This window comes from Podarcis muralis, chromosome 5, assembly GCF_964188315.1.
Source record: "Podarcis muralis chromosome 5, rPodMur119.hap1.1, whole genome shotgun sequence".
Lineage (NCBI taxonomy): Eukaryota > Metazoa > Chordata > Lepidosauria > Squamata > Lacertidae > Podarcis > Podarcis muralis.
The window spans coordinates 81,659,393-81,681,320 of record NC_135659.1 but is presented as its reverse complement, the minus strand read 5'-3'; the positions used below and the strand labels follow the sequence as shown (position 1 = coordinate 81,681,320).

The 21,928-nt window shown below is 41.5% G+C and overlaps 1 protein-coding gene across 1 annotated transcript in view; it reads right to left on the bottom strand.

Moving 5' to 3' along the window:
• Positions 1–204: 204 nt before the first annotated feature.
• Positions 205–21,928, bottom strand: part of CSE1L (chromosome segregation 1 like) — a 36,208-nt gene continuing 14,484 nt past the window's right edge. Inside the window, exons 8-25 of the mRNA XM_028735156.2 lie at positions 21,766–21,858; positions 20,441–20,608; positions 20,220–20,349; positions 18,925–18,990; positions 17,646–17,848; positions 16,567–16,651; positions 15,610–15,671; positions 14,466–14,602; positions 14,002–14,105; positions 13,673–13,770; positions 12,182–12,332; positions 11,561–11,769; positions 10,346–10,443; positions 10,092–10,177; positions 9,581–9,662; positions 8,443–8,589; positions 1,888–2,119; positions 205–706 (exon numbers count right to left, since the gene is read on the bottom strand). Coding sequence (XP_028590989.2) covers positions 617–706; positions 1,888–2,119; positions 8,443–8,589; positions 9,581–9,662; positions 10,092–10,177; positions 10,346–10,443; positions 11,561–11,769; positions 12,182–12,332; positions 13,673–13,770; positions 14,002–14,105; positions 14,466–14,602; positions 15,610–15,671; positions 16,567–16,651; positions 17,646–17,848; positions 18,925–18,990; positions 20,220–20,349; positions 20,441–20,608; positions 21,766–21,858 — 2,241 coding nt within the window. The 3' untranslated portion in view covers positions 205–616. The remainder of the gene's footprint in view (positions 707–1,887; positions 2,120–8,442; positions 8,590–9,580; positions 9,663–10,091; positions 10,178–10,345; positions 10,444–11,560; positions 11,770–12,181; positions 12,333–13,672; positions 13,771–14,001; positions 14,106–14,465; positions 14,603–15,609; positions 15,672–16,566; positions 16,652–17,645; positions 17,849–18,924; positions 18,991–20,219; positions 20,350–20,440; positions 20,609–21,765; positions 21,859–21,928) is intronic.

Below are 21,928 nucleotides of genomic sequence, written 5' to 3'. Positions count from 1 at the left end.
TATGACTGAGACACTAAAGAGTCAGAATGCTATGAAGGTGCCTCTCCAAATACAATTTTAATGTTTGTCATGAATAGTGTTAAGGTAAAGCTCAGGTGGAAAAGCAAATTAAGAAGTGCTGGGTACTGCTGGGACTAACTGACAGTTTCTTTGCAGACAACTACAATTTATTCTACCATAGTAAGATATATATTGCTAGACAAATACTTTAAACAAGAGCTTATTTATTCACAATTCAGATAAATTTTTTGAGACACAAAAGAAATACAAATGACAATGAACTGGAAAAAATAAGTGACAACGTGAGTTTGCATCCAGTACTCTATACATTTTAAAATGGTACCCAAACACTGCAGATGTGGAACTTCAATCGATCCCAAATGATAAACTCCTATTACTATTCCCTTTGAAAGCAAACTGGGAATGGGAAAGTCACTTGCTTCTTTACCTATGATCACATGAACGAAGTATCATTCAGCTTCTGTATCAAGCAGTAATTCAGTGATGTGTTTTTCGAAGTAGCAACTCGTTTCACCTTGTCCGAGCTTTGTTTAGAACAGTCAATATCAGCGTTCCTTGATGCAACTTTGAAATTCTCCCATTCAAAATAAAGAGGTCAGAGCAATGTTACACTTGCAGCCTGTAAGTATCCTTGAAGAAATTTCAAAGCTTCTGCATTCAGGCTAGTACTCAGCATCGAGGGAACCTTTAAACACAAGATAGAGTGGCACTATTAATATGCATCTAAATTACAGTACTTTAACATACCAGCGTTTGAATTATGGTGCTGGAGGAGACTCTTGAGAGTCCCATGGGCTGCAAGACGAACAAACCTATCCATTCTTAAGGAAATCAGCCCTGAGTGCTCACTGGAAGGACAGATTGTGAAGCTTTGGCCACCTCATGAGAAGACTCCCTGGAAAAGACCCTGATGTTGGGAAAGATGGAGGGCACAAGGAGAAGGGTACGACAGAGGACGAGATGGTTGGACAGTGTTCTCGAAGCTACCAGCATGAGTTTGACCAAACTGCGGGAGGCAGTGGAAGACAGGAGTGCCTGGCGTGCTCTGGTCCATAGGGTCACGAAGAGTCGGACACGACTAAACGACTAAACAACAACAACATACCAGCATGCAGGTATTCAGTAATGTTTTAACATTTTAGTTTCTCCAAATCCTAAAGCGTTAATTGACTTGTGTGCATCTCAGCATATACTTTCATATTATAGCTTCATTTTGCAGTCAGCACTTAAGCTATTGCCTGCATCTACACACTTTGGTACCGTTGTTGCAAACACTGTGCAGAGCTAGCACAGCCTGAATCTGCTTCTAGTCAATAAGGACCAAGGGCACTTGTAAAACTCCCTAGTCCCTCAAACCACGGGGGCAGGGGCAGTACAATGCTGCCAGGACTGAGGGAGGTTAACTTTGGATGCAAGGAAAGGGGAAAAGATGGAATCATGTATGTGGTTATCCAGTTAGTCTAACCAGCATGAAGCTAGGTGGAAATTTATGAACACATTTCTTCACCTTCTACCTGGTGAGTTGGTGCTTGGAGCAATGCCACAACCAAGTAACCATCTAGTTGCTGACGAGAGTTTGACAAATTAAGCCATATCAGAACCAAATAATCTGAAAGTGAAGCACGCTTTAGAAATCGCTCTTGCAGAAGACTGGCACCCCAGTCCCCAACACATCTACAAAATCAGCACAACTGATTTCAACAGAGTGCGATTATGAGCATGTTCATTCAAGACAGCAGTCAAAAAAGGAATCTTCTGATTTTGACACACTGCGTTTTCTACGCTAAGAGAACAGACTCGGGAGAGACAAATAATTCCCCACATTCATATCACCGCACACACTAGATTACAGCCACACAATCTTACCCTGCCTGGACACGCGGTTGATAACTTGTGAAGAGACTGTGCAAGATGGATTTTAGGATTGTTCACAATTTGGCCCACTGGATCATGTTCTTTTTTCCCAGCAAAGGCAAGCTGGGAGAATGCAGTTTGGTACCCTGGCGTGTCTTCTATATCAATGAAGTGTTCTTCGTCAGGAAGAGTATCATCTTCAGGCAACTCAAAGAGACCAATGAGGGCCTGAAGAAGGGGTGTCCTACGGAGAAAACCTTTTATTTAATGGACTTATTCGTTCCTCGCTGCAAAAGAATCTAAGCAACTTACAAAAATTAAAATCTTAAAGGCGTAGCACAAAAACAATATGTTACAGCAAACCATTTCAAACCGCCGTAGAAAACAGCCAATTTTCAGCAGCAGAATATTCCTTAGGCAGAGGACTACCTGGATCCAGTTATCAGAGCCAGAGCAGAAACTGGCAATGGAACGGCACAAGCATTCAGAAAAACTGGAAAAAGCCTGTCCATATTCTGGCTGTTCTTCTATTTTGGACGGTGTCCAAGGAAAACAATGTACTTGCTCTTGTTTCCATTATGCTCCATACATTTATTTGTTTTCCTTATAATTCATATTTCCTCTACAATATAACCACTGCCTTGGTATAAATGCCCCTGGAACTGTTCCTGCCAAATTAATGGATATTGTTATAATTTGGCTATTATTGGGGGAATATTGGAAAACTAGTAACAACTTATTTGGAACGTTTCCTGCCGGGAACACTTCTTATTGACAGCTGCACTCCAGCCCATCTTCTGCTCACACAAGCATTCAAGCTCTAGTCAACTCCTGCTCCTGACTTGGCAATGTGGATTTTATTATTATTGTTATTTGTCTTAATCTAGAACGGGAGAACGTCTATCTTATTAATACTTTTGCTCCCCGACTGAGGTGCATGGGAAAACCACTTTCAAAAGAGGAATATACTGTTAGGATATTTCCGTTCCACCTTAAGAGAGAGCAGGCTTGTGAGTCACAGAGTCTGCGTATTTCCTGTTACAGGATGTTTATGTTTGCTGTTTCCTTTCGATTTCAGTCGGTCAGAGGCACTGACACAGAACGGTCATGTTTTCTTTTGTTCTGTTCAACGCTAAATAAAGTCTGTAAAATATGCTCTTCTGCGGTGCAAGCTTTCTGGCTGTGTTTTCTGCTGATAAAGAACAGTGTGCACAAGCCTGGAATGTGGCAATCTATTTCTGAGGCTTCGTGTCGCTAACTGCTGGATCTGCCTGGCTACGGGAGATCGATGGACGTCCGGCAGCCGGCTTGGGGCCATGATGGACAATATCTCCCTGGCAGTTTCCCAACAACAAGGTTTCGGGCCCAGATTCACAGCACCTACAGGAGAGTAAAGCTGCAACAGACTGCGTTTGAGAGGTACGTGGGAAAAGCGAAAGAAAGGGAGGCTTTTCTGTTTTACCTCGGACGGAGCCTATGAACTCCGGAAGGCTTAATTGGCCTGGGAGCCGAGCCAAAAGGCATCGTGATTAATGAGCTGCCACGATAAGGAGTCTTTGAAGGCATAAAGGCTCACGGCTCAAGTAAAAGCTGGAATGGAGTTTTTCCACGCTTTTGAAGCTTCAGAGGCCACTGAGTGCCCAAAGTTAAATCGGCACAATTATCAGACCTGGGCAAAATGGTGTGAGAGTTTGCTGCGTCAGTATGGAGTCTGGCATACTGTGTCTCAAGCCCCCCCAGATCCTCTGACAGAGAAATGGGAGGCCCAGAATTCGAGGGCCATTGACATAATAGTCTTATCCGTCTCTCTGGAGGAAATTGCTACGCTTGCTGGCAACGTGACGGCACGTAAGATGTGGACTGCTTTGATAAAAGCTCACAAGCCAGTCATCCCAGCTCAGAGTTGTAATGCCCAGAGTTTGACTGCATCGGAGGTCCTGGCTGTTTCCCAGAATGCGAGTGAATGCAGGGATGCTGAGGGCACCGGTTGCAAGCTGCAGGGGGAGCAGACTGTGATGTCATCCCAGGCAGCATTCCAGCCTCCAGGGGGAGCCAAGGAGACGGCAGCTGAGAGCTCTGTTTCTCATGGGAACCAAGGTCATCGTCTTTGCAGAGGCCGGAAGGCCAGAGGTAAACAAAGACAGATGCCTGCAGATGGCCCGAAGCAGAAGGGGGGTGAAGAGCCCACGCCAGTGGAAAACAAGGCTTTGTTAGCTGGCACTGCTTCACCAAAGGCTAAAGGCAAGTCTCATGGCCAGGAGCAGGGGGGCAAGCTGCAAAAGCCCACGCCGGTGGAAAACAAGGTTTTGCTTGCTGCAAAGACTGCTCCAAAGGCTAAAGCCAGGTTTATTGTGGACTCTGGTGCGAGCCGCCATCTTTCAAAGGATAAGCACCTGTTTATCTCCTTCTCGCCTCAAGAAGGAGAGATCCACCTGGCTGATGGAAGGACGTTGCAAATTGCAGGAGAAGGGACTGTGAAACTTGCAAGTTTGCATACAACCATCAGTAATGTTCTGTATGTTCCTGGAGCTGCGGACAATTTGCTTAGCGTCCCACAGCTGACTGGGCGTGGCTTTGAGATATCCTTCAAGAGGAGCGTCTGTGTCATCAGAAAAGGCAAAGAGGACATTTTGCATGCAAAGTTTATAGATGGTTTATTCTGTATAACTTATGATGACAATGCTGTTGTGTCTAATGCTGATTCTTGTTGTGTTGCACAAACTAACAAGGTTCTTCATGCAGGATGCATTCATGATGCACATCGAAGATTTTGTCACATGTCTTGGCAGGCGCTGGCCAAGATGCCTGGATTGGTTGAAGGTTTGAACATCAAACCTTGTAAGTATCACATGAAATGTGTATCTTGTGCAGAGAACAAGGTGAAGGTTGCTCCAAAAGGCAAAGAGTCTAGCAGGCAGGCTTCCAAACCCTACCAGCTAGTTCACGCAGACCTGGTTGGTCCTCTTGCGCCCTCTTTGGGAAGAGCAAGGTTCTTCATGGTTCTAATTGATTCTTTTTCTAGGTACATTCATGTGTTTATGCTCGAGCAGAAATCGCAAGCGTTTCCTAGGTTCAAAGCATTCTGTGCTTGGCTAGAGAATGCTCACGGTAAACGTATCGGCTGTCTGTTTACCGATCGCGGCGGGGAATTCACTTCTCAGCAGTTTGAAGCTTTCCTGACTGAGAAGGGAATCCAGCATGACATGTCAACGCCTAGATCGCCATGGATGAATGGGCTTGCGGAGCGAGCAAATCAAACGTTGCTGCAAGGAATGAAAACCTTGTTGCATGATGCCAACCTCCCTGATAAGTTTTGGGGGGAAGCTCTGTCAACGGTAGCTTATACTGTTAATCGCAGATTGTCATCACCCATTGGTTGTACCCCCTATGAGAAGATGTTTGGCAAGAAACCCAACACCAAACACATGAGAATTTTTGGTTCTGACATGTGGGTACGCACCCCACAAACCAACAAGCTTGGGAAGCGTGGGGCACATGGTTTGTTCATGGGGTACGAAAAAGGTGCATACAGGGTATGGATGACTGACTCTAAATCCATAAAGTTCACAAGGAGTGTTGAGTACAATCCTAAGTGGGGGGAAAATGTGGGAATTTTCCAGAGTTACCCAGAGGAGGATGAAGGTGATGTGAAGAAAGCAGATCATGCTGAGAAAGCTGAGGAAACTGAGGATGAGGATGATGATGATGATGATGATGATCAGAGTTCGGATTCCAGTTCAGTGGGCGGCGCTGCTGCTGATGTCAGTGAGAGTGATGACACAGCAGACTACAAGAGTGCAAAGGCCTCAGTCAGACCATCTGATGCGTCTGACAATGAACTGGAAGAACCACTGTTCACCATTGGTCATTTTTCTCCTAAGAAAGAGGAGATGAGTCCAGAAGACTTGCGTCTGGTTCGTAGGTCTGAAAGGGCGACCAAAGGCAGACCTCCAAAGAGATTTGCTGATGAGTTTGCTAAGACTGCAACTGCTGTTCTTAGTAGCTCAGAGAAGGTGTGGGAACCTTCAAGCTTCAAAGAGGTTCAGGAGTTAACCTCTAAAGATGCTGAGCCTTGGCTTAATGCCATGAAGGCTGAAGTTGATTCCTTGAACAGGAACCAAACTTGGGAGCTGGTACCGGTAGTCCCAGGTATGAGACTGGTTGGCAGCAAATGGGTCTTCAAGGCCAAGACAGACCAGAATGGCAAGGTTGTCAGACACAAAGCCAGATTGGTTGCCAGAGGTTTTTCACAGGTACCAGGACAGGATTACCACGAGACCTACTCACCCACAGTCAAATATGAGAGCATTCGGCTGATGCTCAAGATCGCTGCGGAGGAGAAACTGCATGTTTCCCATCATGACATTAATACAGCTTTTTTGTACGGGATTTTGAACGAGGAGCTGTTTATGCTTCCACCTGACGGGATGCAGATACAGAAGGGAATGGTCTGTAAACTGCGGAAATCCTTATATGGTCTCAAGCAGAGTGCTAGGTGTTGGAACACAAAACTCACTGAAACGTTGCTTTCTCTAGGTTTTCACCAGGGCAAAGCTGATCCATGTGTGTTTGTCAAAGAGGAGGGGCAAAACAAACTGTATTGTTTATGTTTTGTTGATGATCTTCTGATGTTTTGGAAGAATCAGGCTTTCTATCAAAGCACCCTAGCTCAGCTGAAGGAGCACTTTGACATGAAGGATCTTGGTGAGGTATCCAACTATCTTTCTCTGCAGGTGGAGAAGGACCAAGCAGGTAATTTTCTGGTACACCAAACACAGAAAATTGCTGACGTATTAACCAGGTTGAATTTGGTTGATGCAAACCCAGCAGACACACCGATGGTGACAGGTTACCAGGTAGACAGTACTGCTGAAGCGTTTTCTGACACAACGCTGTACAGATGCATTCTAGGCAAGCTGAATTTCATTGCCAGATGTTCAAGACCTGACATAGCTGTAAGCTGTAATCTGCTTAGCAGACATGCCAACAATCCTACGATTCAGGATTGGAAAGCTCTGAAGCGCATAGCCCGCTATTTGAAAGGGACTATGCACTACAGGCTGAGGTTCACCAGTCAGAAGACTGGAGGTCTTGAAATCTTTGCAGATGCAAGTTTTGGAAGTGACACCACGGATGGTACGAGCACTTCTGGAGTATGCTACATGTACAACCACTGCCTGTTTGACTGGTTGTGCAAGAAGCAAACAACAGTGAGCCTAAGTTCCTGTGAAGCAGAACTCAATGCTCTGTCATTTTCACTCATGGATTGTGAATGGTTGATGCAACTGTTTAAGGACATCGGGGTTTCTGTGAAATGTCCTATACAAGTGTATCAAGACAATAGATCGTGTTTGGCTTTGCTGAACTCAGAGAGTTGCAAGCAGAGAACCAAATACTTGCAGATTAAGCTACATCGTGCAAGAGAGTGTATTCAGAAAGGACTGATTCGGGTGTCCTACATGGCAGGAAATGAAATTCCTGCTGATCTGTTGTCTAAGGTTGTTAACAAAGAACAACTAAAGGTTTACACACAGAGGTTGCAATTGGGTGAACCACAGGTACTACAGGTTACACGGAAAGGGGGAGGATGTTAGGATATTTCCGTTCCACCTTAAGAGAGAGCAGGCTTGTGAGTCACAGAGTCTGCGTATTTCCTGTTACAGGATGTTTATGTTTGCTGTTTCCTTTCGATTTCAGTCGGTCAGAGGCACTGACACAGAACGGTCATGTTTTCTTTTGTTCTGTTCAACGCTAAATAAAGTCTGTAAAATATGCTCTTCTGCAGTGCAAGCTTTCTGGCTGTGTTTTCTGCTGATAAAGAACAGTGTGCACAAGCCTGGAATGTGGCAATCTATTTCTGAGGCTTCGTGTCGCTAACTGCTGGATCTGCCTGGCTACGGGAGATCGATGGACGTCCGGCAGCCGGCTTGGGGCCATGATGGACAATATCTCCCTGGCAGTTTCCCAACATATACAACCAAACCTATTGCTTCTCAAGTGCTAGGTGGGGACAAGTGAATGGTGGATGCAGAACAAGCAGAGGGCTTAACTGCTGAGGTCATCTCCACCGATACTGACCAGAAGCCCATATTAACAACACATAATGCGGTAACATATTCTGGTTGCATATCATTAGGGAACTTCATTACTCTTAACTGTGCTAAATTGCACATACTCCCTGACCTCACACACACACATAGTGCAAGATTTGTATCCTGAAAGCACTGTCCCCTAAACTGGTCCCCTGAATTCTTTCAGACACAGCAAGCTTGAATTCTCACCCCCAAGTTGGAACTCTTACCCTCTTATTCCTAACAGCACAGCATATTTTGGCCAGTACATTTTCAAATCTTTTTTGAAATAGGAATGGAAGCAATGGAGGGAGTGAGAGGCCAACAGAGAGATTCCTTCCTTTGGCAAATATCTCTGTTGCAACTGTTTAAGCAAAAACTAGCATATTCCCTGGGTAAGATAGACATCTTTTTTTAAAGAGTGGAATTTCTTCTTCATCCTTAGAAAGTTCTACCTTTCAATAATAAACTTTATCAAAGAAGTAACAGCACTTACCACAGCTTTGTGTATTCTGTGTCCATCATAGGAGGGCATTCTGTGAGTATTTTTGTGATACCAACGGCACAGATTTTCTTTTCTACTTGCCCAGATACTTTCTGTATTTCTGGTATTATGATTTTCTCTAAAACCATTCCAAACATCCTGTTAAGTGCCAAAAGAAACCCATTTAATCTTGCAGCATCCACCTAATGCATTTATTGGGTCAAGTACAAATATTTAGAGAGGCTAGAGATCCATTGACTCAGAAATCTGAACACAAATCAGGCAGACCACTGAGCATTACCAAGGAAATGGTGTGTTACGAGTTCCTGGCTTAATCAGTATACCACGAGAGAAGAGCATTAAGAGGGCTCAACATTTCTGACTGAACAGTGACAGAGAAAAGGTGCCAACTCCAAGAAGTACCAAATTATGAGGGCATACTTAAGAGTTTGCTCCTGAGCCTTCCTTTGCCATCTTGAATTAAAGCTGCAAGTGCAAACAAAGAATCTTCCTTTGCAGTCAAAGTAGTTATATTATTATTAATTAAATTTGTATACCACCCTATACCCGTAGATCTAAGGACAGTTCACAGCATAAACAACTTTTCAAAAGGGCGATTGCTCCTGATTCTTCCTCTGCAGTTTGCCACCTTGAATTAAAGCACATAACTGTCAGGCCCTTATTGCAAGATGGCACCAACTTAATTATGAAGTCTAGCCACTTGTGAGGGGATCAATTGGTTTTGCTGCCCTAGGCTTCGCTGGGAGGAAGGGTGGGATATGAATTTAATAAATAAACAAACAAATAATACATTTTCATATTCACTTCCAGCTCCGATGCCTTCTTCCTGGGAAAGAGAATGATACTGGAAAATGCAGCTATCAGTTATCCCTAGTAAAGCCTGGTGCAGTCAGTGTGGTGTAGTGGCTGCAGAGCTAGATTAGACCCCCTGGAATACCAGGGTTCAAATCCCCATTTGGCCATGAGGCTCACTGGGTGGCCTTGGGCCAATCACCCCCTCCCAGCCTAACCTACTTCACAGGGTTGTTGTGAGAATAAAATGAGGAGCAGGAGAACTGAGATGAAAGGCGGGATAGAAATGTAATAGTAAGAAATAGAAATATATTATTTTTTTTAAAAAGATACTAACTTTGGCTGTATACTGTCAAATATTTCTTGAAGTGCTATTGCTCCGTATCTTACACAATACAAGTTGATAAAGACTAAGAAACCTATTAAAAGAAGAAGAATGAATCAGAAGCTGTAAAAGAGCACGTATAACAGTATTAATGTGTGTCTCTCTTCTATAAAATCACAGTGAATAAGCATCTGTATCTTTCCTGCTATCTGTCGACAAAACTTCTTTGCTGGTTTCACAGGGTCTCTAGGACCCACCTGGCAAAGCTGTTATGCAGAGGGACCAACTCCATCACAAATCCCCACCAACCCAGCCCTTATACTAGTTAGGCACCAAGTTCAAGTTTCAATGAATATTCCTCTCTTTGCTTCCAGAACCTGTTACTCTGACCAATATGCCCTTTATTGCCATCTTTGAAATCAAATCAAAAGACAAGTGATGATTGTTGTGATCCAAAGCATACCAAGCCACTCAGCGCAGAGTTCTTCCCCAAATCATTCAGCCATAAAACAAATAAGCTTACTTTTGATAAATTTTGTTGTTTTGGAATTCTGAAGTCTTTGGAATAACAGGATGAAAATTTGTTTCCTGTACTGATCAATGGATTCACTAGAAAGACAAAAATATGTTGAAACCAGTTAATCAATCCAGTAGGCCATTTGAGTGTACTATTTCTTAACTTTCTTTTGGCATATTTAGAGTGCATGCGATGGGAGATCTACAATAATGCAAACTAATAGCAGCAAAATTACTTGAATTTGGTATGTTCATACTCACGGGGGCATATGTTCTATAATACTGTTGAGAAGGTAGAATCCTTGATGGTCATTAAGTTTAGAGGCAATAAGTTTCTGGAACACACCCAATAGTCCAGGCTGTAAATTAAGGAAAACACAAAGTTTTGTATCGGCCTCCACAGTGACAGCAGGCGCTGCAACCTTCCAACAGCTTGACCTCACCTCCAAAGGCACACTCCTCCGTCGTCTCCCGAGACAGACAGATGCCAGCAAATTATTAACAGTAAAATGATCTGGCAGCTACAAAATCTACCCAGAATGGAATTATGATGTAACTGACTACCAGAGCAGAACAGTCAATGAGTCTGGGAACTGATTTAACTCTGCCTAGTTAAACTTACCCCTAGCAATGGGGTAAAAAACTGAGTTAAGATTATTCAGGAATTTCAGATCATAGCTGGGTATTCAGCAGTGCTAGGACAGATTGAATGCACTACTGAAAAGTATTGCATGGCTTGGAAACAACAGGGAAATACATAGCCATTCATTCTCTGTAAGTGACAAATGCCTAGCATCAAGTGCAGATTAAGAATTTAAGTCCTGCAGGATCAGACCTAACTAGTCCCACATTCTGTTCCCAGATTGGCTACCCAGATCCCTATGGGAAGCTCATAAGAGGACATGAGCAAACCAGCACTCTCCAATAGACTGGAAGGGCTGCTTTTGGGGGCTGGCATCTTTATGAGAATTCTAAACGGAACCCCAGCCAGTAAACTCTTCAGTCTGCAAAAATCTGAAGAGTCAGTAAATCTCCCAAACAGAATGGAAGTGGCTCTGGGGGCTGTAGGGGAGCCCCAGGTGGATCTCATTTCCTTCTCTGAATGAAAGCAGCATTTGTGAAGGGGCAAATCTGAATCCATTCCAACATGAAAAGAAACTTGCTCAAGATAATACATTCAAAATGTGTTGTTTTCTACAATGAACAATATGTATAGCATCTTTGAATTCTGCCTTCTAGGATCGCAGTCTGGTGCAGACTTTTCCCTTAGTGATAACCATTAGAGTCTAATAAAGTTTTGTAACTTCACAAGCCAACTTGAATTAACAACTTGGATTTCCAGTGTGAGTAAAAGATAATTCATTCTTTCTGATATCTACTAACACAGGAGAGGGTCTCCAACCTCTTTTTTTATCAAACACACACACACAAACACACTCTTTTAGAAATCAAGCAATGCAATCAGTGTATACATACAATTTTGTCAGCTGCGGCATTTGCTATCGTGCTGGCACCTTTCTCCAAGTAGGCCTGAAGGAGTCTCACCAAAGGGGGGATGTTTCCTGACCTCTCCCACAAGACTGGCTGAAGCAGATGTGGAAATAAGGCCATATACGACGAAGGGATGTCATTTTTATGCATTTCCAGAAGCAGAGACATCACTTGAAACACATATGGAATGAATTCTGTTGAAAGGGGAAGACAGTTTGTAAGTAACAGGAGGGTGTATTCATGTGTGTAAATACTGATACCTACACAGTATAATCCAAAGGAGCATTTTGTGATTTTGAGCTGGTTGTGAACTCTCAGCCTAACCTACCTCCTCAGAGAATGAGAAAACACAATTTATAGCACCCTGAGGTTATTGGAGTAAGGGTGGGCTAATAACATAACTAAATGAATATAGCCATGCAAACTAAGATTTTTCTTCTTTTGGCTTACTTTATTACATAAAGATATGGGTGATCATGTGTTTATCTGCCAAATATAAAAAGGTGTACATAGGTATATTTTCCATTAGATAAATAAATAATGGCTACCTGAACTGCAGACACTGCTTATACCATATTTCAAAGAAGCCAGATGTTTTATTTATACCTTGCACGTCATTCTGCAGAATCTCTGTGAACACCATAAACAAAGCATCTTCAAAGCTTCCAATAGCAGTGGGGTTTGCTTTGCAAGTTATCCTTATTGACAAGCAAATTGATTCAAACATGTAATGATTGAAGTGAGGCTTGCTTGGATTCTAAAAAGGAAAAGGAAAAGGAAAAAAAGAAGACGTGAACACCACAAAGTCACTGTTAAGATTCTTACTTAAACTAAAAAGCAGGAAGTTGCTTTCAGCGCAACTATCATTACCTAAAACATGAGAATTCTAGTCACACCATAGGAAAGCAAACAGTTAACCTCTGACATGGGCCTCCTCCGACCTCCAATCAGGTCAAAATCCGAAAATGGCCATATTTAGCCTGTATCTGGCTAGAATCTCCTCTTGAATTCCCAAGGCCGCCTTAGATGAATATCAACACGCTTCTGACTACCAAGTTACTTTTCACCGTATAGATTAAAAGTTACAACAATTATAGGTGGACATACAACTATGTATTAAGAAAAATCACATGACAAGCTTAAATGCTTCCATGTGAGTCTCATTTAACTTGCATGGGAATTACATGAAAACACAGTGAAAAAAATATTTTGATGTTTATTAACAATTAATTTTATTCAGCAGACATGCTTTTCTTTACACACTTGGGTTTTTTTGGCTATGCTTTTATATGTACATTTCTTCTGTAGTATTCAGTGGAATCTCCTGATGTGCTTCTACAAAAATTCAATAGAATTCTTTTAAAAAGCGGATATAGTGATATAAGAAAGAGAAAACCTAAGGTTAAAATAAAATTGTATTCAATAGCTCTTGTCCATAAACATGAGCCCAGAGCAGTATTGTGTGCGCAGATCCACTGTGTGCCCAGTGGATCTTGGGATCATGGTGAGTACCTCCTCCCCACCACCATACATAATTTTGTTCCCTAACAAGGATTCAAGCAAGCTTTACCGTATTTTTCACTCTATAAGACGCACTTTCCCCCTCCTAAAAAGTAAAGGGAAAGTGTGTGCGTCTTATGGAGCGAATGCAGGCTCTGCTCAGCGCTCCCTTTAAAGAGCCATGTGGAGCATGTGTGCGGCTCTTGGGGGCTTTTCCCCGAGGTGGGAGAAGGGCTGCACAGCAATCCCTCTTGCTGTCCTGGCTTCTGGCTTCGCTGCGTGAAGCCTCTTGAGGGCAGGGGGAGCCTTCATCCCGCTGCCCTGAAGAGGCTTTTTGCAGCTATCCCAGAAGCCAGATCCCTCTTGCTGTTCTGGCTTCTGGGATTCAGAATAATTTTTTTCTTGTTTTCCTCCTCCAAAAACTAGGTGTGTCTTATGGTCTGGTGCATCTTATAGAGCGAAAAATACGCTCTATAATTTATTTTTATTTATTTTTAATTGGCGAGGAATTATGTCAACACAAGTGACAAAAAATGAACCTCTAAATCAGGTTGAGAAAAGGGGAACAAAAGAAAGCAATCGTATCTTCTTTTTTACCTTACTGACAGCAAGCAGTTTCTGTGTGAGTTGAGTGATGAGAGAAGGGATGTAGGGAATTATGGCTTCCTGAAGTAGGGAAAAGCTTCTCATGATAGCTGGAAATTCAGAGATTTATATTACTGAATGCAGAAACGACAGCAACATTAAGCTTAACATTACATTTTTTTTTCTTGCATAAAAATAGTAGATCTTGTAGGATGCATCCAAGATAAGGATAATATGTAGGATGCACCACATTCAAAAATACTAATGGGAGAGCCTCTAAGATAGGAAAAGTGGTTTAAATTTGAGGGTAACTCTTTGGACTAATAAATGTAGCCTCTTACCTTTCATAATATACTCGTTTTCTGATGACCCTGGAAGTGTCAGTGCTTTGAAAAGGTTTGTTAGTAGCATTTCCGTATACGGTGCCATCTCTGCAGCTGTAATCCTGTAGAGGAAAAGAGTGTTTGATTATCGCCAATGTTTTTCCAATGACTCATCAAGATCCTCTACTTTGGAGAGTCTTACCAATCCTGAATGGACACCAGAGGGAATGCCAGAACGTATGAAATCCTACAGTATGACAGTGCAAGGGACAGAGAGATGGAGAAGGCCAACTCATTTTCAAGTGACTCTGGAGCGCAGTCAACTTGGAAATCAGCTAAAAACTCTGGTTTTAGAAAATGCAAGAACTAGCATAATAAATACACGTGTGTGGTTTCATCAGTTTAGGATTCTCCATATACAGCGAGGGATATAGCCAGAGCAGCAAGAAATCAATGAATAGATGAGTGTAACATAAACTTACAGTGTAGTGTTGTTAGCTCCTTTCATTGTAAATAACCTTTCAAGAGCATGGGCTGCGTAAGTATGAACTACAATGCTTTCTGCTTGAAGATGATTGATTAGGAGAGGAATAGACACCAATAGTTGTTCTTTGGGTACCTACAAAATAGACACATGGGTAAAAATGCTTTAGAAGCAAGTACCAAGCAGTTTTGGCAGAATCAGGTCAGAAACAATGGACTGAAACATTCCATCTGTTATCACAATCTTTTGGTCATTGCAACTGTTATATAAGCAGACCACTGTAACTTTCCTACATGAGGTGTACATACATTGTGCAGCCATACCTGTATTAAGCTTTTTAAAAATTACTTGCATATTCTATTAAACCAAGGTCATGGGTCAAGTAAGAGTGCCTAGCCACAGCAATTCAATGTGGGTGGGGGACTCTGTGGGGGAAGAACTACCAGCAGCAACTGCAGACACTGTGTGTGTTGGGTGTGGGGGAGGAAAAACAAGCACAGCAGCACTAGAGCCAGCAATTTCCCCCTCCCTTGTTGGGGAAGGAAGAAATCTTTGGAGCCTATGGACCCCAAGCCTCTCTTGATATGCCCCCAACATGTCCCTTTTTTTCCTCCTTACTGCCAAATCACTGATAGTAGAGGAGGGACAGTCTTGGAGGCTGCTGCAGCCACAACAAAGAGGTTTCCAGGAGGCCACAGACACTGAGGCTCATGAAATCCTATGGTCCCCAGGATGCTGTCCCATGGACCTTTGGAATGTTTTGCATATTAGAAGACTGCATAGCTGAAGATTTTAAAAGAAATCACACACACGAAAACAGGAGCACTTTCTGTACCTGTTCTAAGAAACATAAAGTATGAAATTAGAGAATCTTCCCCAAATCAATTATGATCTGTTCAAAGGATTCCAGGGAAAGGGTTTTTTCATCTGTATACTGTAACTTTTTCAGAATTGGAGGTTTAAAAATGGGGGGTCGGGTACCCTAAAATAATTTATGTTATTTTCCAGAAGTACTGATACCACATTGTGAAACAATTAGTACAGTTCTAGGTACACCATTTACAGTATTTTGCCCACAAAAAAATAGTCTATCAAACAACTTCAGCTGGATGTTAAGAACTCTGAATGATGATACAACTTACTTGGTTCCTGAAAATCATGATGTACTTGATACCATCAGCCTTAAGCACGGGAAACTCATTCACTGCCAAAAAGTTAATACTAGTTATTTAAGCGGTTACCATATAGACAACATTAGATATATAATAGAAGTTCAAAGTCCCTCAAATTTCACAGCATATTTCCACAATTTATCAACAGAATAAAGATTCCCACTGACAGTCTCAAGCTTAAGGAGAGACAAGATTGCAGAATGACACACACACACAAAATGCTCTTCACTTGGCTTTCCTTTGTTCTGTCCCCACACCCATTACCCCACCCAACTTCCAAAAAATAACTCCAGCCACCCTCAATTTCTGGACCCACATTAAGAAGACAGGAAGCTGTCTTCTACTATGTCAGAACACTGGTCCACCTTGACAAATGTTGTCAACTCAAACAGTGGGGAACATAAGGTCCTGGCACTGTACACAAGCCACACTCCCTCCCCAGCTTCTCCCTCTCCCCGTGGCTGAAATGTGCCCATGAACTCCGATAATGGCTCTTGATTGCCTGCACAGAGAGGAGTGTGAGAGCATGCATACAAACTAGTTTATTGTAGAAAGGCAAAATCTGCATTCATTGCTCTGCCCACTTTTGTGTTTGGCCCTGCCCACCACTTTCATGCGGCCCCTGGAAGGTTGCTTTGATAATCTTCAGCTGATAAGGGCACTGCACCCCAGGCCACTCTGAGTGGCAGAGGTTTTCCAGGATCTTGTGATAGTTTGCCCACCTATACCAGGTGTGCATCTACAAAAATACAATATACAAGGCAATCCACTAAAACACGATAAGAAATTAAAGAGATCTTATGACTATGTTAGTTATCTATGCCCATGTCTTCCCTGCATGACACAACAACACAGATCCAAAATTATTCCCATGTTCGTTTACATTTATTGGTGTTACAGATGTTTAATATAGAATTCTAAGCATACCATTAGGAGACTTCAGGTCTGGTAGAATGTGATTCACAAAGAATTCTGTCAGGTTTACAAGTTCATTGGCTTGTGTTATTCCATGCTAGGATGAAAAAAGTGTGATAAAATAATCATAAACAATATTAATTGCTGGACTGGTTTATAGCAGCTCCCATTTACACACTAATGAAGTTCGCATGTGAATGATATTTGGCAATTTCTCTAAGTATTCATTGTATATACTTTGACTTCAAGCATTGGATTGTGAATGGGAGAAGGAATGAATACTCTTATATTCTACTTATAGGATAATAGGTTAGTCTATTTCAGATATCTAATATAGTTATGAAAGGTACAAGTGAAAGGCAAGTTAACCACAATACATTTTATGCCATGTCTTCTAAATCTAAAAAACACAACTTTGATAGAAACAGCCTATATTGCAAACATAATAATAGTGCTGAAAAAAGCTAATTCTCAATATGCTCATGATTGTTATGTCAAACCCATACTATTTAGGTTTTTATTGTAGAGGTGCTCTAAATCTGTGAAGTAATGTAATCAGTACTTCTAATTTCAATTGCTGGTAAAATGGAAATGTCCCATTCGAACAAAGCAGCACATGGCCATCCCCAAAACACAAAAAATTATAAAGCTGGGCCCCTGTTCAGAAACTTTATTTTCCATATGTCCCACCTCTTTTATTTACATCAAGTGCTGAAGTCCCCACCCCAACATTTTGCCAAGCTTAGAAAAGATTGTTAAACCATAGCAATCCAATCCTTGAATACTTATATTAGCATACTTCCAAGAAGGCATGCGTGGGAATGCAACAAAATTGGAAGCAGTGACTGCAGAGGTTGTTCCCGGGGCAAATACCAAATTTTGCTCATGGGTTGATGTACTCTATATAAACTATTCCAAAGTCAATGTTATATAACTGAAAGTCTGTGGGTCATAAACATGTCATTACTGTGAAGAATGCTCTTCCACGGAGTGCGTACTATTAAATAATGGTTCTTCTCACCAAGGAAACGGGTCTGGATGGGTATTCAACTTATAGTACCCTGTGTTTACAGTCAAATGCATACAAGTACCTTTTGTGTCTGAGCTTTCGATGCCAAAGACGTTACAAGGTAAATAGCAGCATCTTTATGCTTCCAGTTGACAGATGGATTCTTTGCATACTCTTGCAGCATAGAGTTAACGTAACCAGAAAAGATCCCAGTAACAGGTCCTTCAAAAAACTTGCACAACCCTCTTACAAGATCACAGGCTGCTCTGCGTCTGGTATCAATATCTGCAAGGCAGAGATAAAAACAAGATGCATTATGGGTTATATTAAAACAATGTTTCTTCATTTTGAAGCTCTGCTTGCAAAACGGCCAAATTGGATTCACCCTGCTGTGCTTCAGGGACAGAGCAATTTGCTAAAATAGGCTTCTCTATTATTATTATTCATAAAAATCACGCTAGTGGTATTAAGGAATGCAGAATTACAAAATCTGCCAAAATATTGATTCTCATGAATATAAATGAAGGCAAAAACTGCAGGGCCATAGCATCAAAGCACAAGTAAAATAACATTCAGAAGAATTTTGGAACTATTTAAAGGATAGTTTAGGATCCTACAAAACCTATCCTGACACAGTCAGCAATTTAAGATCACAAGGGGAACAAATGGTTCACTAAAAAATGACTGCTCCCTGCAGCATGTGCCCCTTAAAGGCTCAGAAGAAACTCTCAGTCCCAGAGTTCAATGGGTTTTAAATTCCAAGTGTGCACATATATAACTGAGACTTTTGAATAGGAAGTATGTGAAGCACTCAACCCAAATGCATCTGCTTCTTTGGTACTCCATAGACACAGACTATACATTAGAAGAGAGGGTGTGAAAAGCTACAAGAAGAAAATTCTGGCTGGGGTAAAGAAGAACTTCATAGAGAACTGTTTGGAGTAATTCAGGAGTGGAGGCTGAACTTTCAGTAGGAGAAGGCTGCAGGCACTGGATAAATAAGGTGCAACAGCCATTTAATCTGATGTAGTGCTAGCCCTCCTAGTGTTGCAGCAATACACCAGCAACTACTAAAAAGCAAGACAAAAACAAGTAACCCTTAAAGCAAGCAAAGGCTTGTCAGATGAACCCCCACCCCCAATAGCCAACAAATGTGCTCATCCATGGAATCACAGGACAAGCGCAAAAAACCACACCATTACATATTTGAATCCCAAAGGGCAGAAGTATTTTAACCCTATTACAACTGCATGCCTATTCAAGGGAAGACAATTCATGCATGTACTTATGCACATGTCAACACTTCAGGAAACTGCATCAGTTCTCAAACGCCATTATACACCCAGTATAGAACTGCTTACCAGATCCTTCCAAATCTCTTCTGATATATTCTTCAGAATTATCTTCAAAGGCTTCTTCATCAGCAGCTGCAGAAAAGCAGTCCACAAACATTTAAAGGATCAGCCATGATATACAAACTACATTTATTTTAATATAACATATGCTTGTAAATAAATTTAAATCACCTATTATTGGGCTTTATTTTATGAAGTTACCATGATCAAGGCAATGGGAGTTCGTGAACCATCAGTATTTTAAATGAGAGTAGTAAATAAAGTTCTTATCTAGAATACTCAGGCCAGGGTCCAAATTACATTGTGGAACTATTTTCATAAAGCCATGCATGGTGTTTACTCCTCCTTTAAATAGCAACCCTGCACCATACTGCACAGCAAATTAGTTTTGAAACAAAGAGATTTCCAGAAGCAGCAGCTTATGGTATGGCATTGCTCTTCAAAGGCAAAAAGTAAAATATTCCATTAGCATTGAGATGCTTTTTAGATCCTGATCACAACCAATGTATATCTTTGTATAACAAAATATTAAGGATAGCTTGGAGTAGCTGGCGATTTTAACCGTTGGGCTGCTTCAGACATAAAGCCAAATCTTTAACAACAAGATTTGAAGCAGCCTCTCCTTAGACATGATGATTCCCTGACTTCTTTCATCATTTGAGGCGAACTATGATTTACCATTTCATCTGAACTGCCAAAATTATAGTTTGTACTTGGCCCAGCAAACTAAGACTGGAAATCAGTTTGAGATACTGAAAGACTCATTTCTGGAGTACAAAAACTTTCTTTGGCATTATGTATGAACCACTTCATGACAGAGACAGGGGGAAATCCAATCAATGTAAAAGCAGTGTACTACACTCAGATTAAACTGAGCTAGAAGCACTGGTGGAAGAGGAACTCAACTCTTCCAAACTGATGAGTTACTTCAGTCACTCATGATGGGATGGGATACCTGTACCCCTCTGGATACTGCTGGAATCCCAACTCCCATTAGCCCCGCCCAGCATGACCAATGGTCAGAAATAGTGAGAGTTGCAGTCCAACAACAGCTGGAGTGACAGAAGTTCCCCAACTCTGACGGACATACATATTACATATATATCAAAGGGAAGTGCAGTTCTGAAAGTGCAAAACAGAAAATGCCTCTCAAAACAGAAAATGCCTCTTGAACGCAAATGGCCACAAATACAGTCCATTACTTGGCTACTGTGCCAGTTCTAAAGCCCTCATTGTTAAAAACTCAATTTTTGCTTTCCTGGAAAATTTTAATCAAGATTTTAAAGAAAGGAAATATTTACCTCTAAATTCCATGTTGGGAACAATGACTTTTTCACAAATACTTGTCAGTGTATTCTGGTCTTCAAACAGGTGCTTATAATGGGGCCTCTCACAAACCGAAGCTAGAAACTGGATTGCATTACTTACCAACTGCAGGGGGAAAAACACGAAATGAGCATAATCTGAAGAAGACCTAAAAAAGGTTCATTTATTTCAAGCTGGATGGAAAAGAGTCACTTACCAAATCATATTTAACTTCTTGCCCTGTTGTGACTAATAAATTCCAGATTGCTGTGACAAAACGAGGCAGGTAAGGCTGAAATTCTTCATCATATTTTTGGGCGTACAAAGCTGCATTGTCACAAATTTGGGATTTCAAAAGCTCTAGCAGACCAGCTTCCTCTTCATCCTGGCAACAAAAAAGAAGCACCACCAACATATTTGGAAAATGTAGTCTTCTAGTACCCCTGACATCTGCCAAAACAGCAAGTAAATGAAAGGAGAGGATTTGGAGGGCAGGATAGTCAGGAGGCTCAGGGGATGAAAACGGGACAATAACACATGCCTAAGGGCATCATCTAGGGCAGTGTTTTTCAACCTTTTTTTGGCAAAGGCACACTTGTTTCATGAAAAAAATCACGAGGCACACCACCATTAGGATAATGTTAAAAAATTTAACTCTGTGCCTATATTGACTATATATAAAGTAATTCTCTTGAATAGGAATCCAATAAACACAAAGATAGTATTTTATAATTACTTTATTATGAAATAGTAAGTAAACAGAAATATGAAAAATTATAAAATACTTTATTTTTAAAGCTTTCGAATTTTTCAATTTTCCCCACGGCACACCAGGCAACATCTCGCGGCACACTAGTGTGCCGCGGAACAGTGGTTGAAAAACACTGATCTAGGGTAAAAGTCCCAACTGGGTTCCAAAATCAGCCAAGCAATTCCCCATGTCTTGAAAAAGTAGTTTGTGTTGCCCAAAGCCAAAATCCTAGTCTGGCTGGAGAAATGTTCCCAATCACTAACAGAAAGTGAGGTCAGATTAACTAGATGCTCATCCGAGAGCAGGCTTGGTAGCATTTCCCTCTTCTAAAGCCAATTTCTCATTGCCCAGTCATCACATATGACCATGACAAGAGAATTACCACTATCAACATATGGACCCAGTGCTACGATATGTTATACAAAGGGACACAATTTTTTATTTGAGAAAATTACCATCTACCTTTAATCTTTCATATACTGGCTCCACAATTTCCCTCCAAGAGAATGACAAAAATCAGAATTACTTGAGCTACTGCAATTTCAGTGTCCTGTTCAGAACCCAGGAAAGCTTCTTTTTTGCAGCTCAAGTGGAGTGCTGAATCCCCTTTCCCATTACACAGAAATTTTCCAAAAGGTTTTATGCCACAGAAGAGGAAACTGTGACCCTCCAAATTTTGTTGACTCCATCAAATTCAGCCAGCGTGACCAACAATCAGGGATGATGAGTTTTAGTCTAGCAACATTTGGAGAGCGACAGCTTCTCTATCCCACTTTTATGCTGCTACTTACATCTGTCTGTAAGAGTTTGTTATCCAAAGTTAGAAGATTATGGAAATTCATCATCCAGGTTTCCATGTTATCTTCAAAAAATTCAGGAAGATCCTACAAAATAGAGAAGTAGATCAGTATCCATAGTTATTTTTCTATTAGGTAATTGCTTATTTAAGAAGCA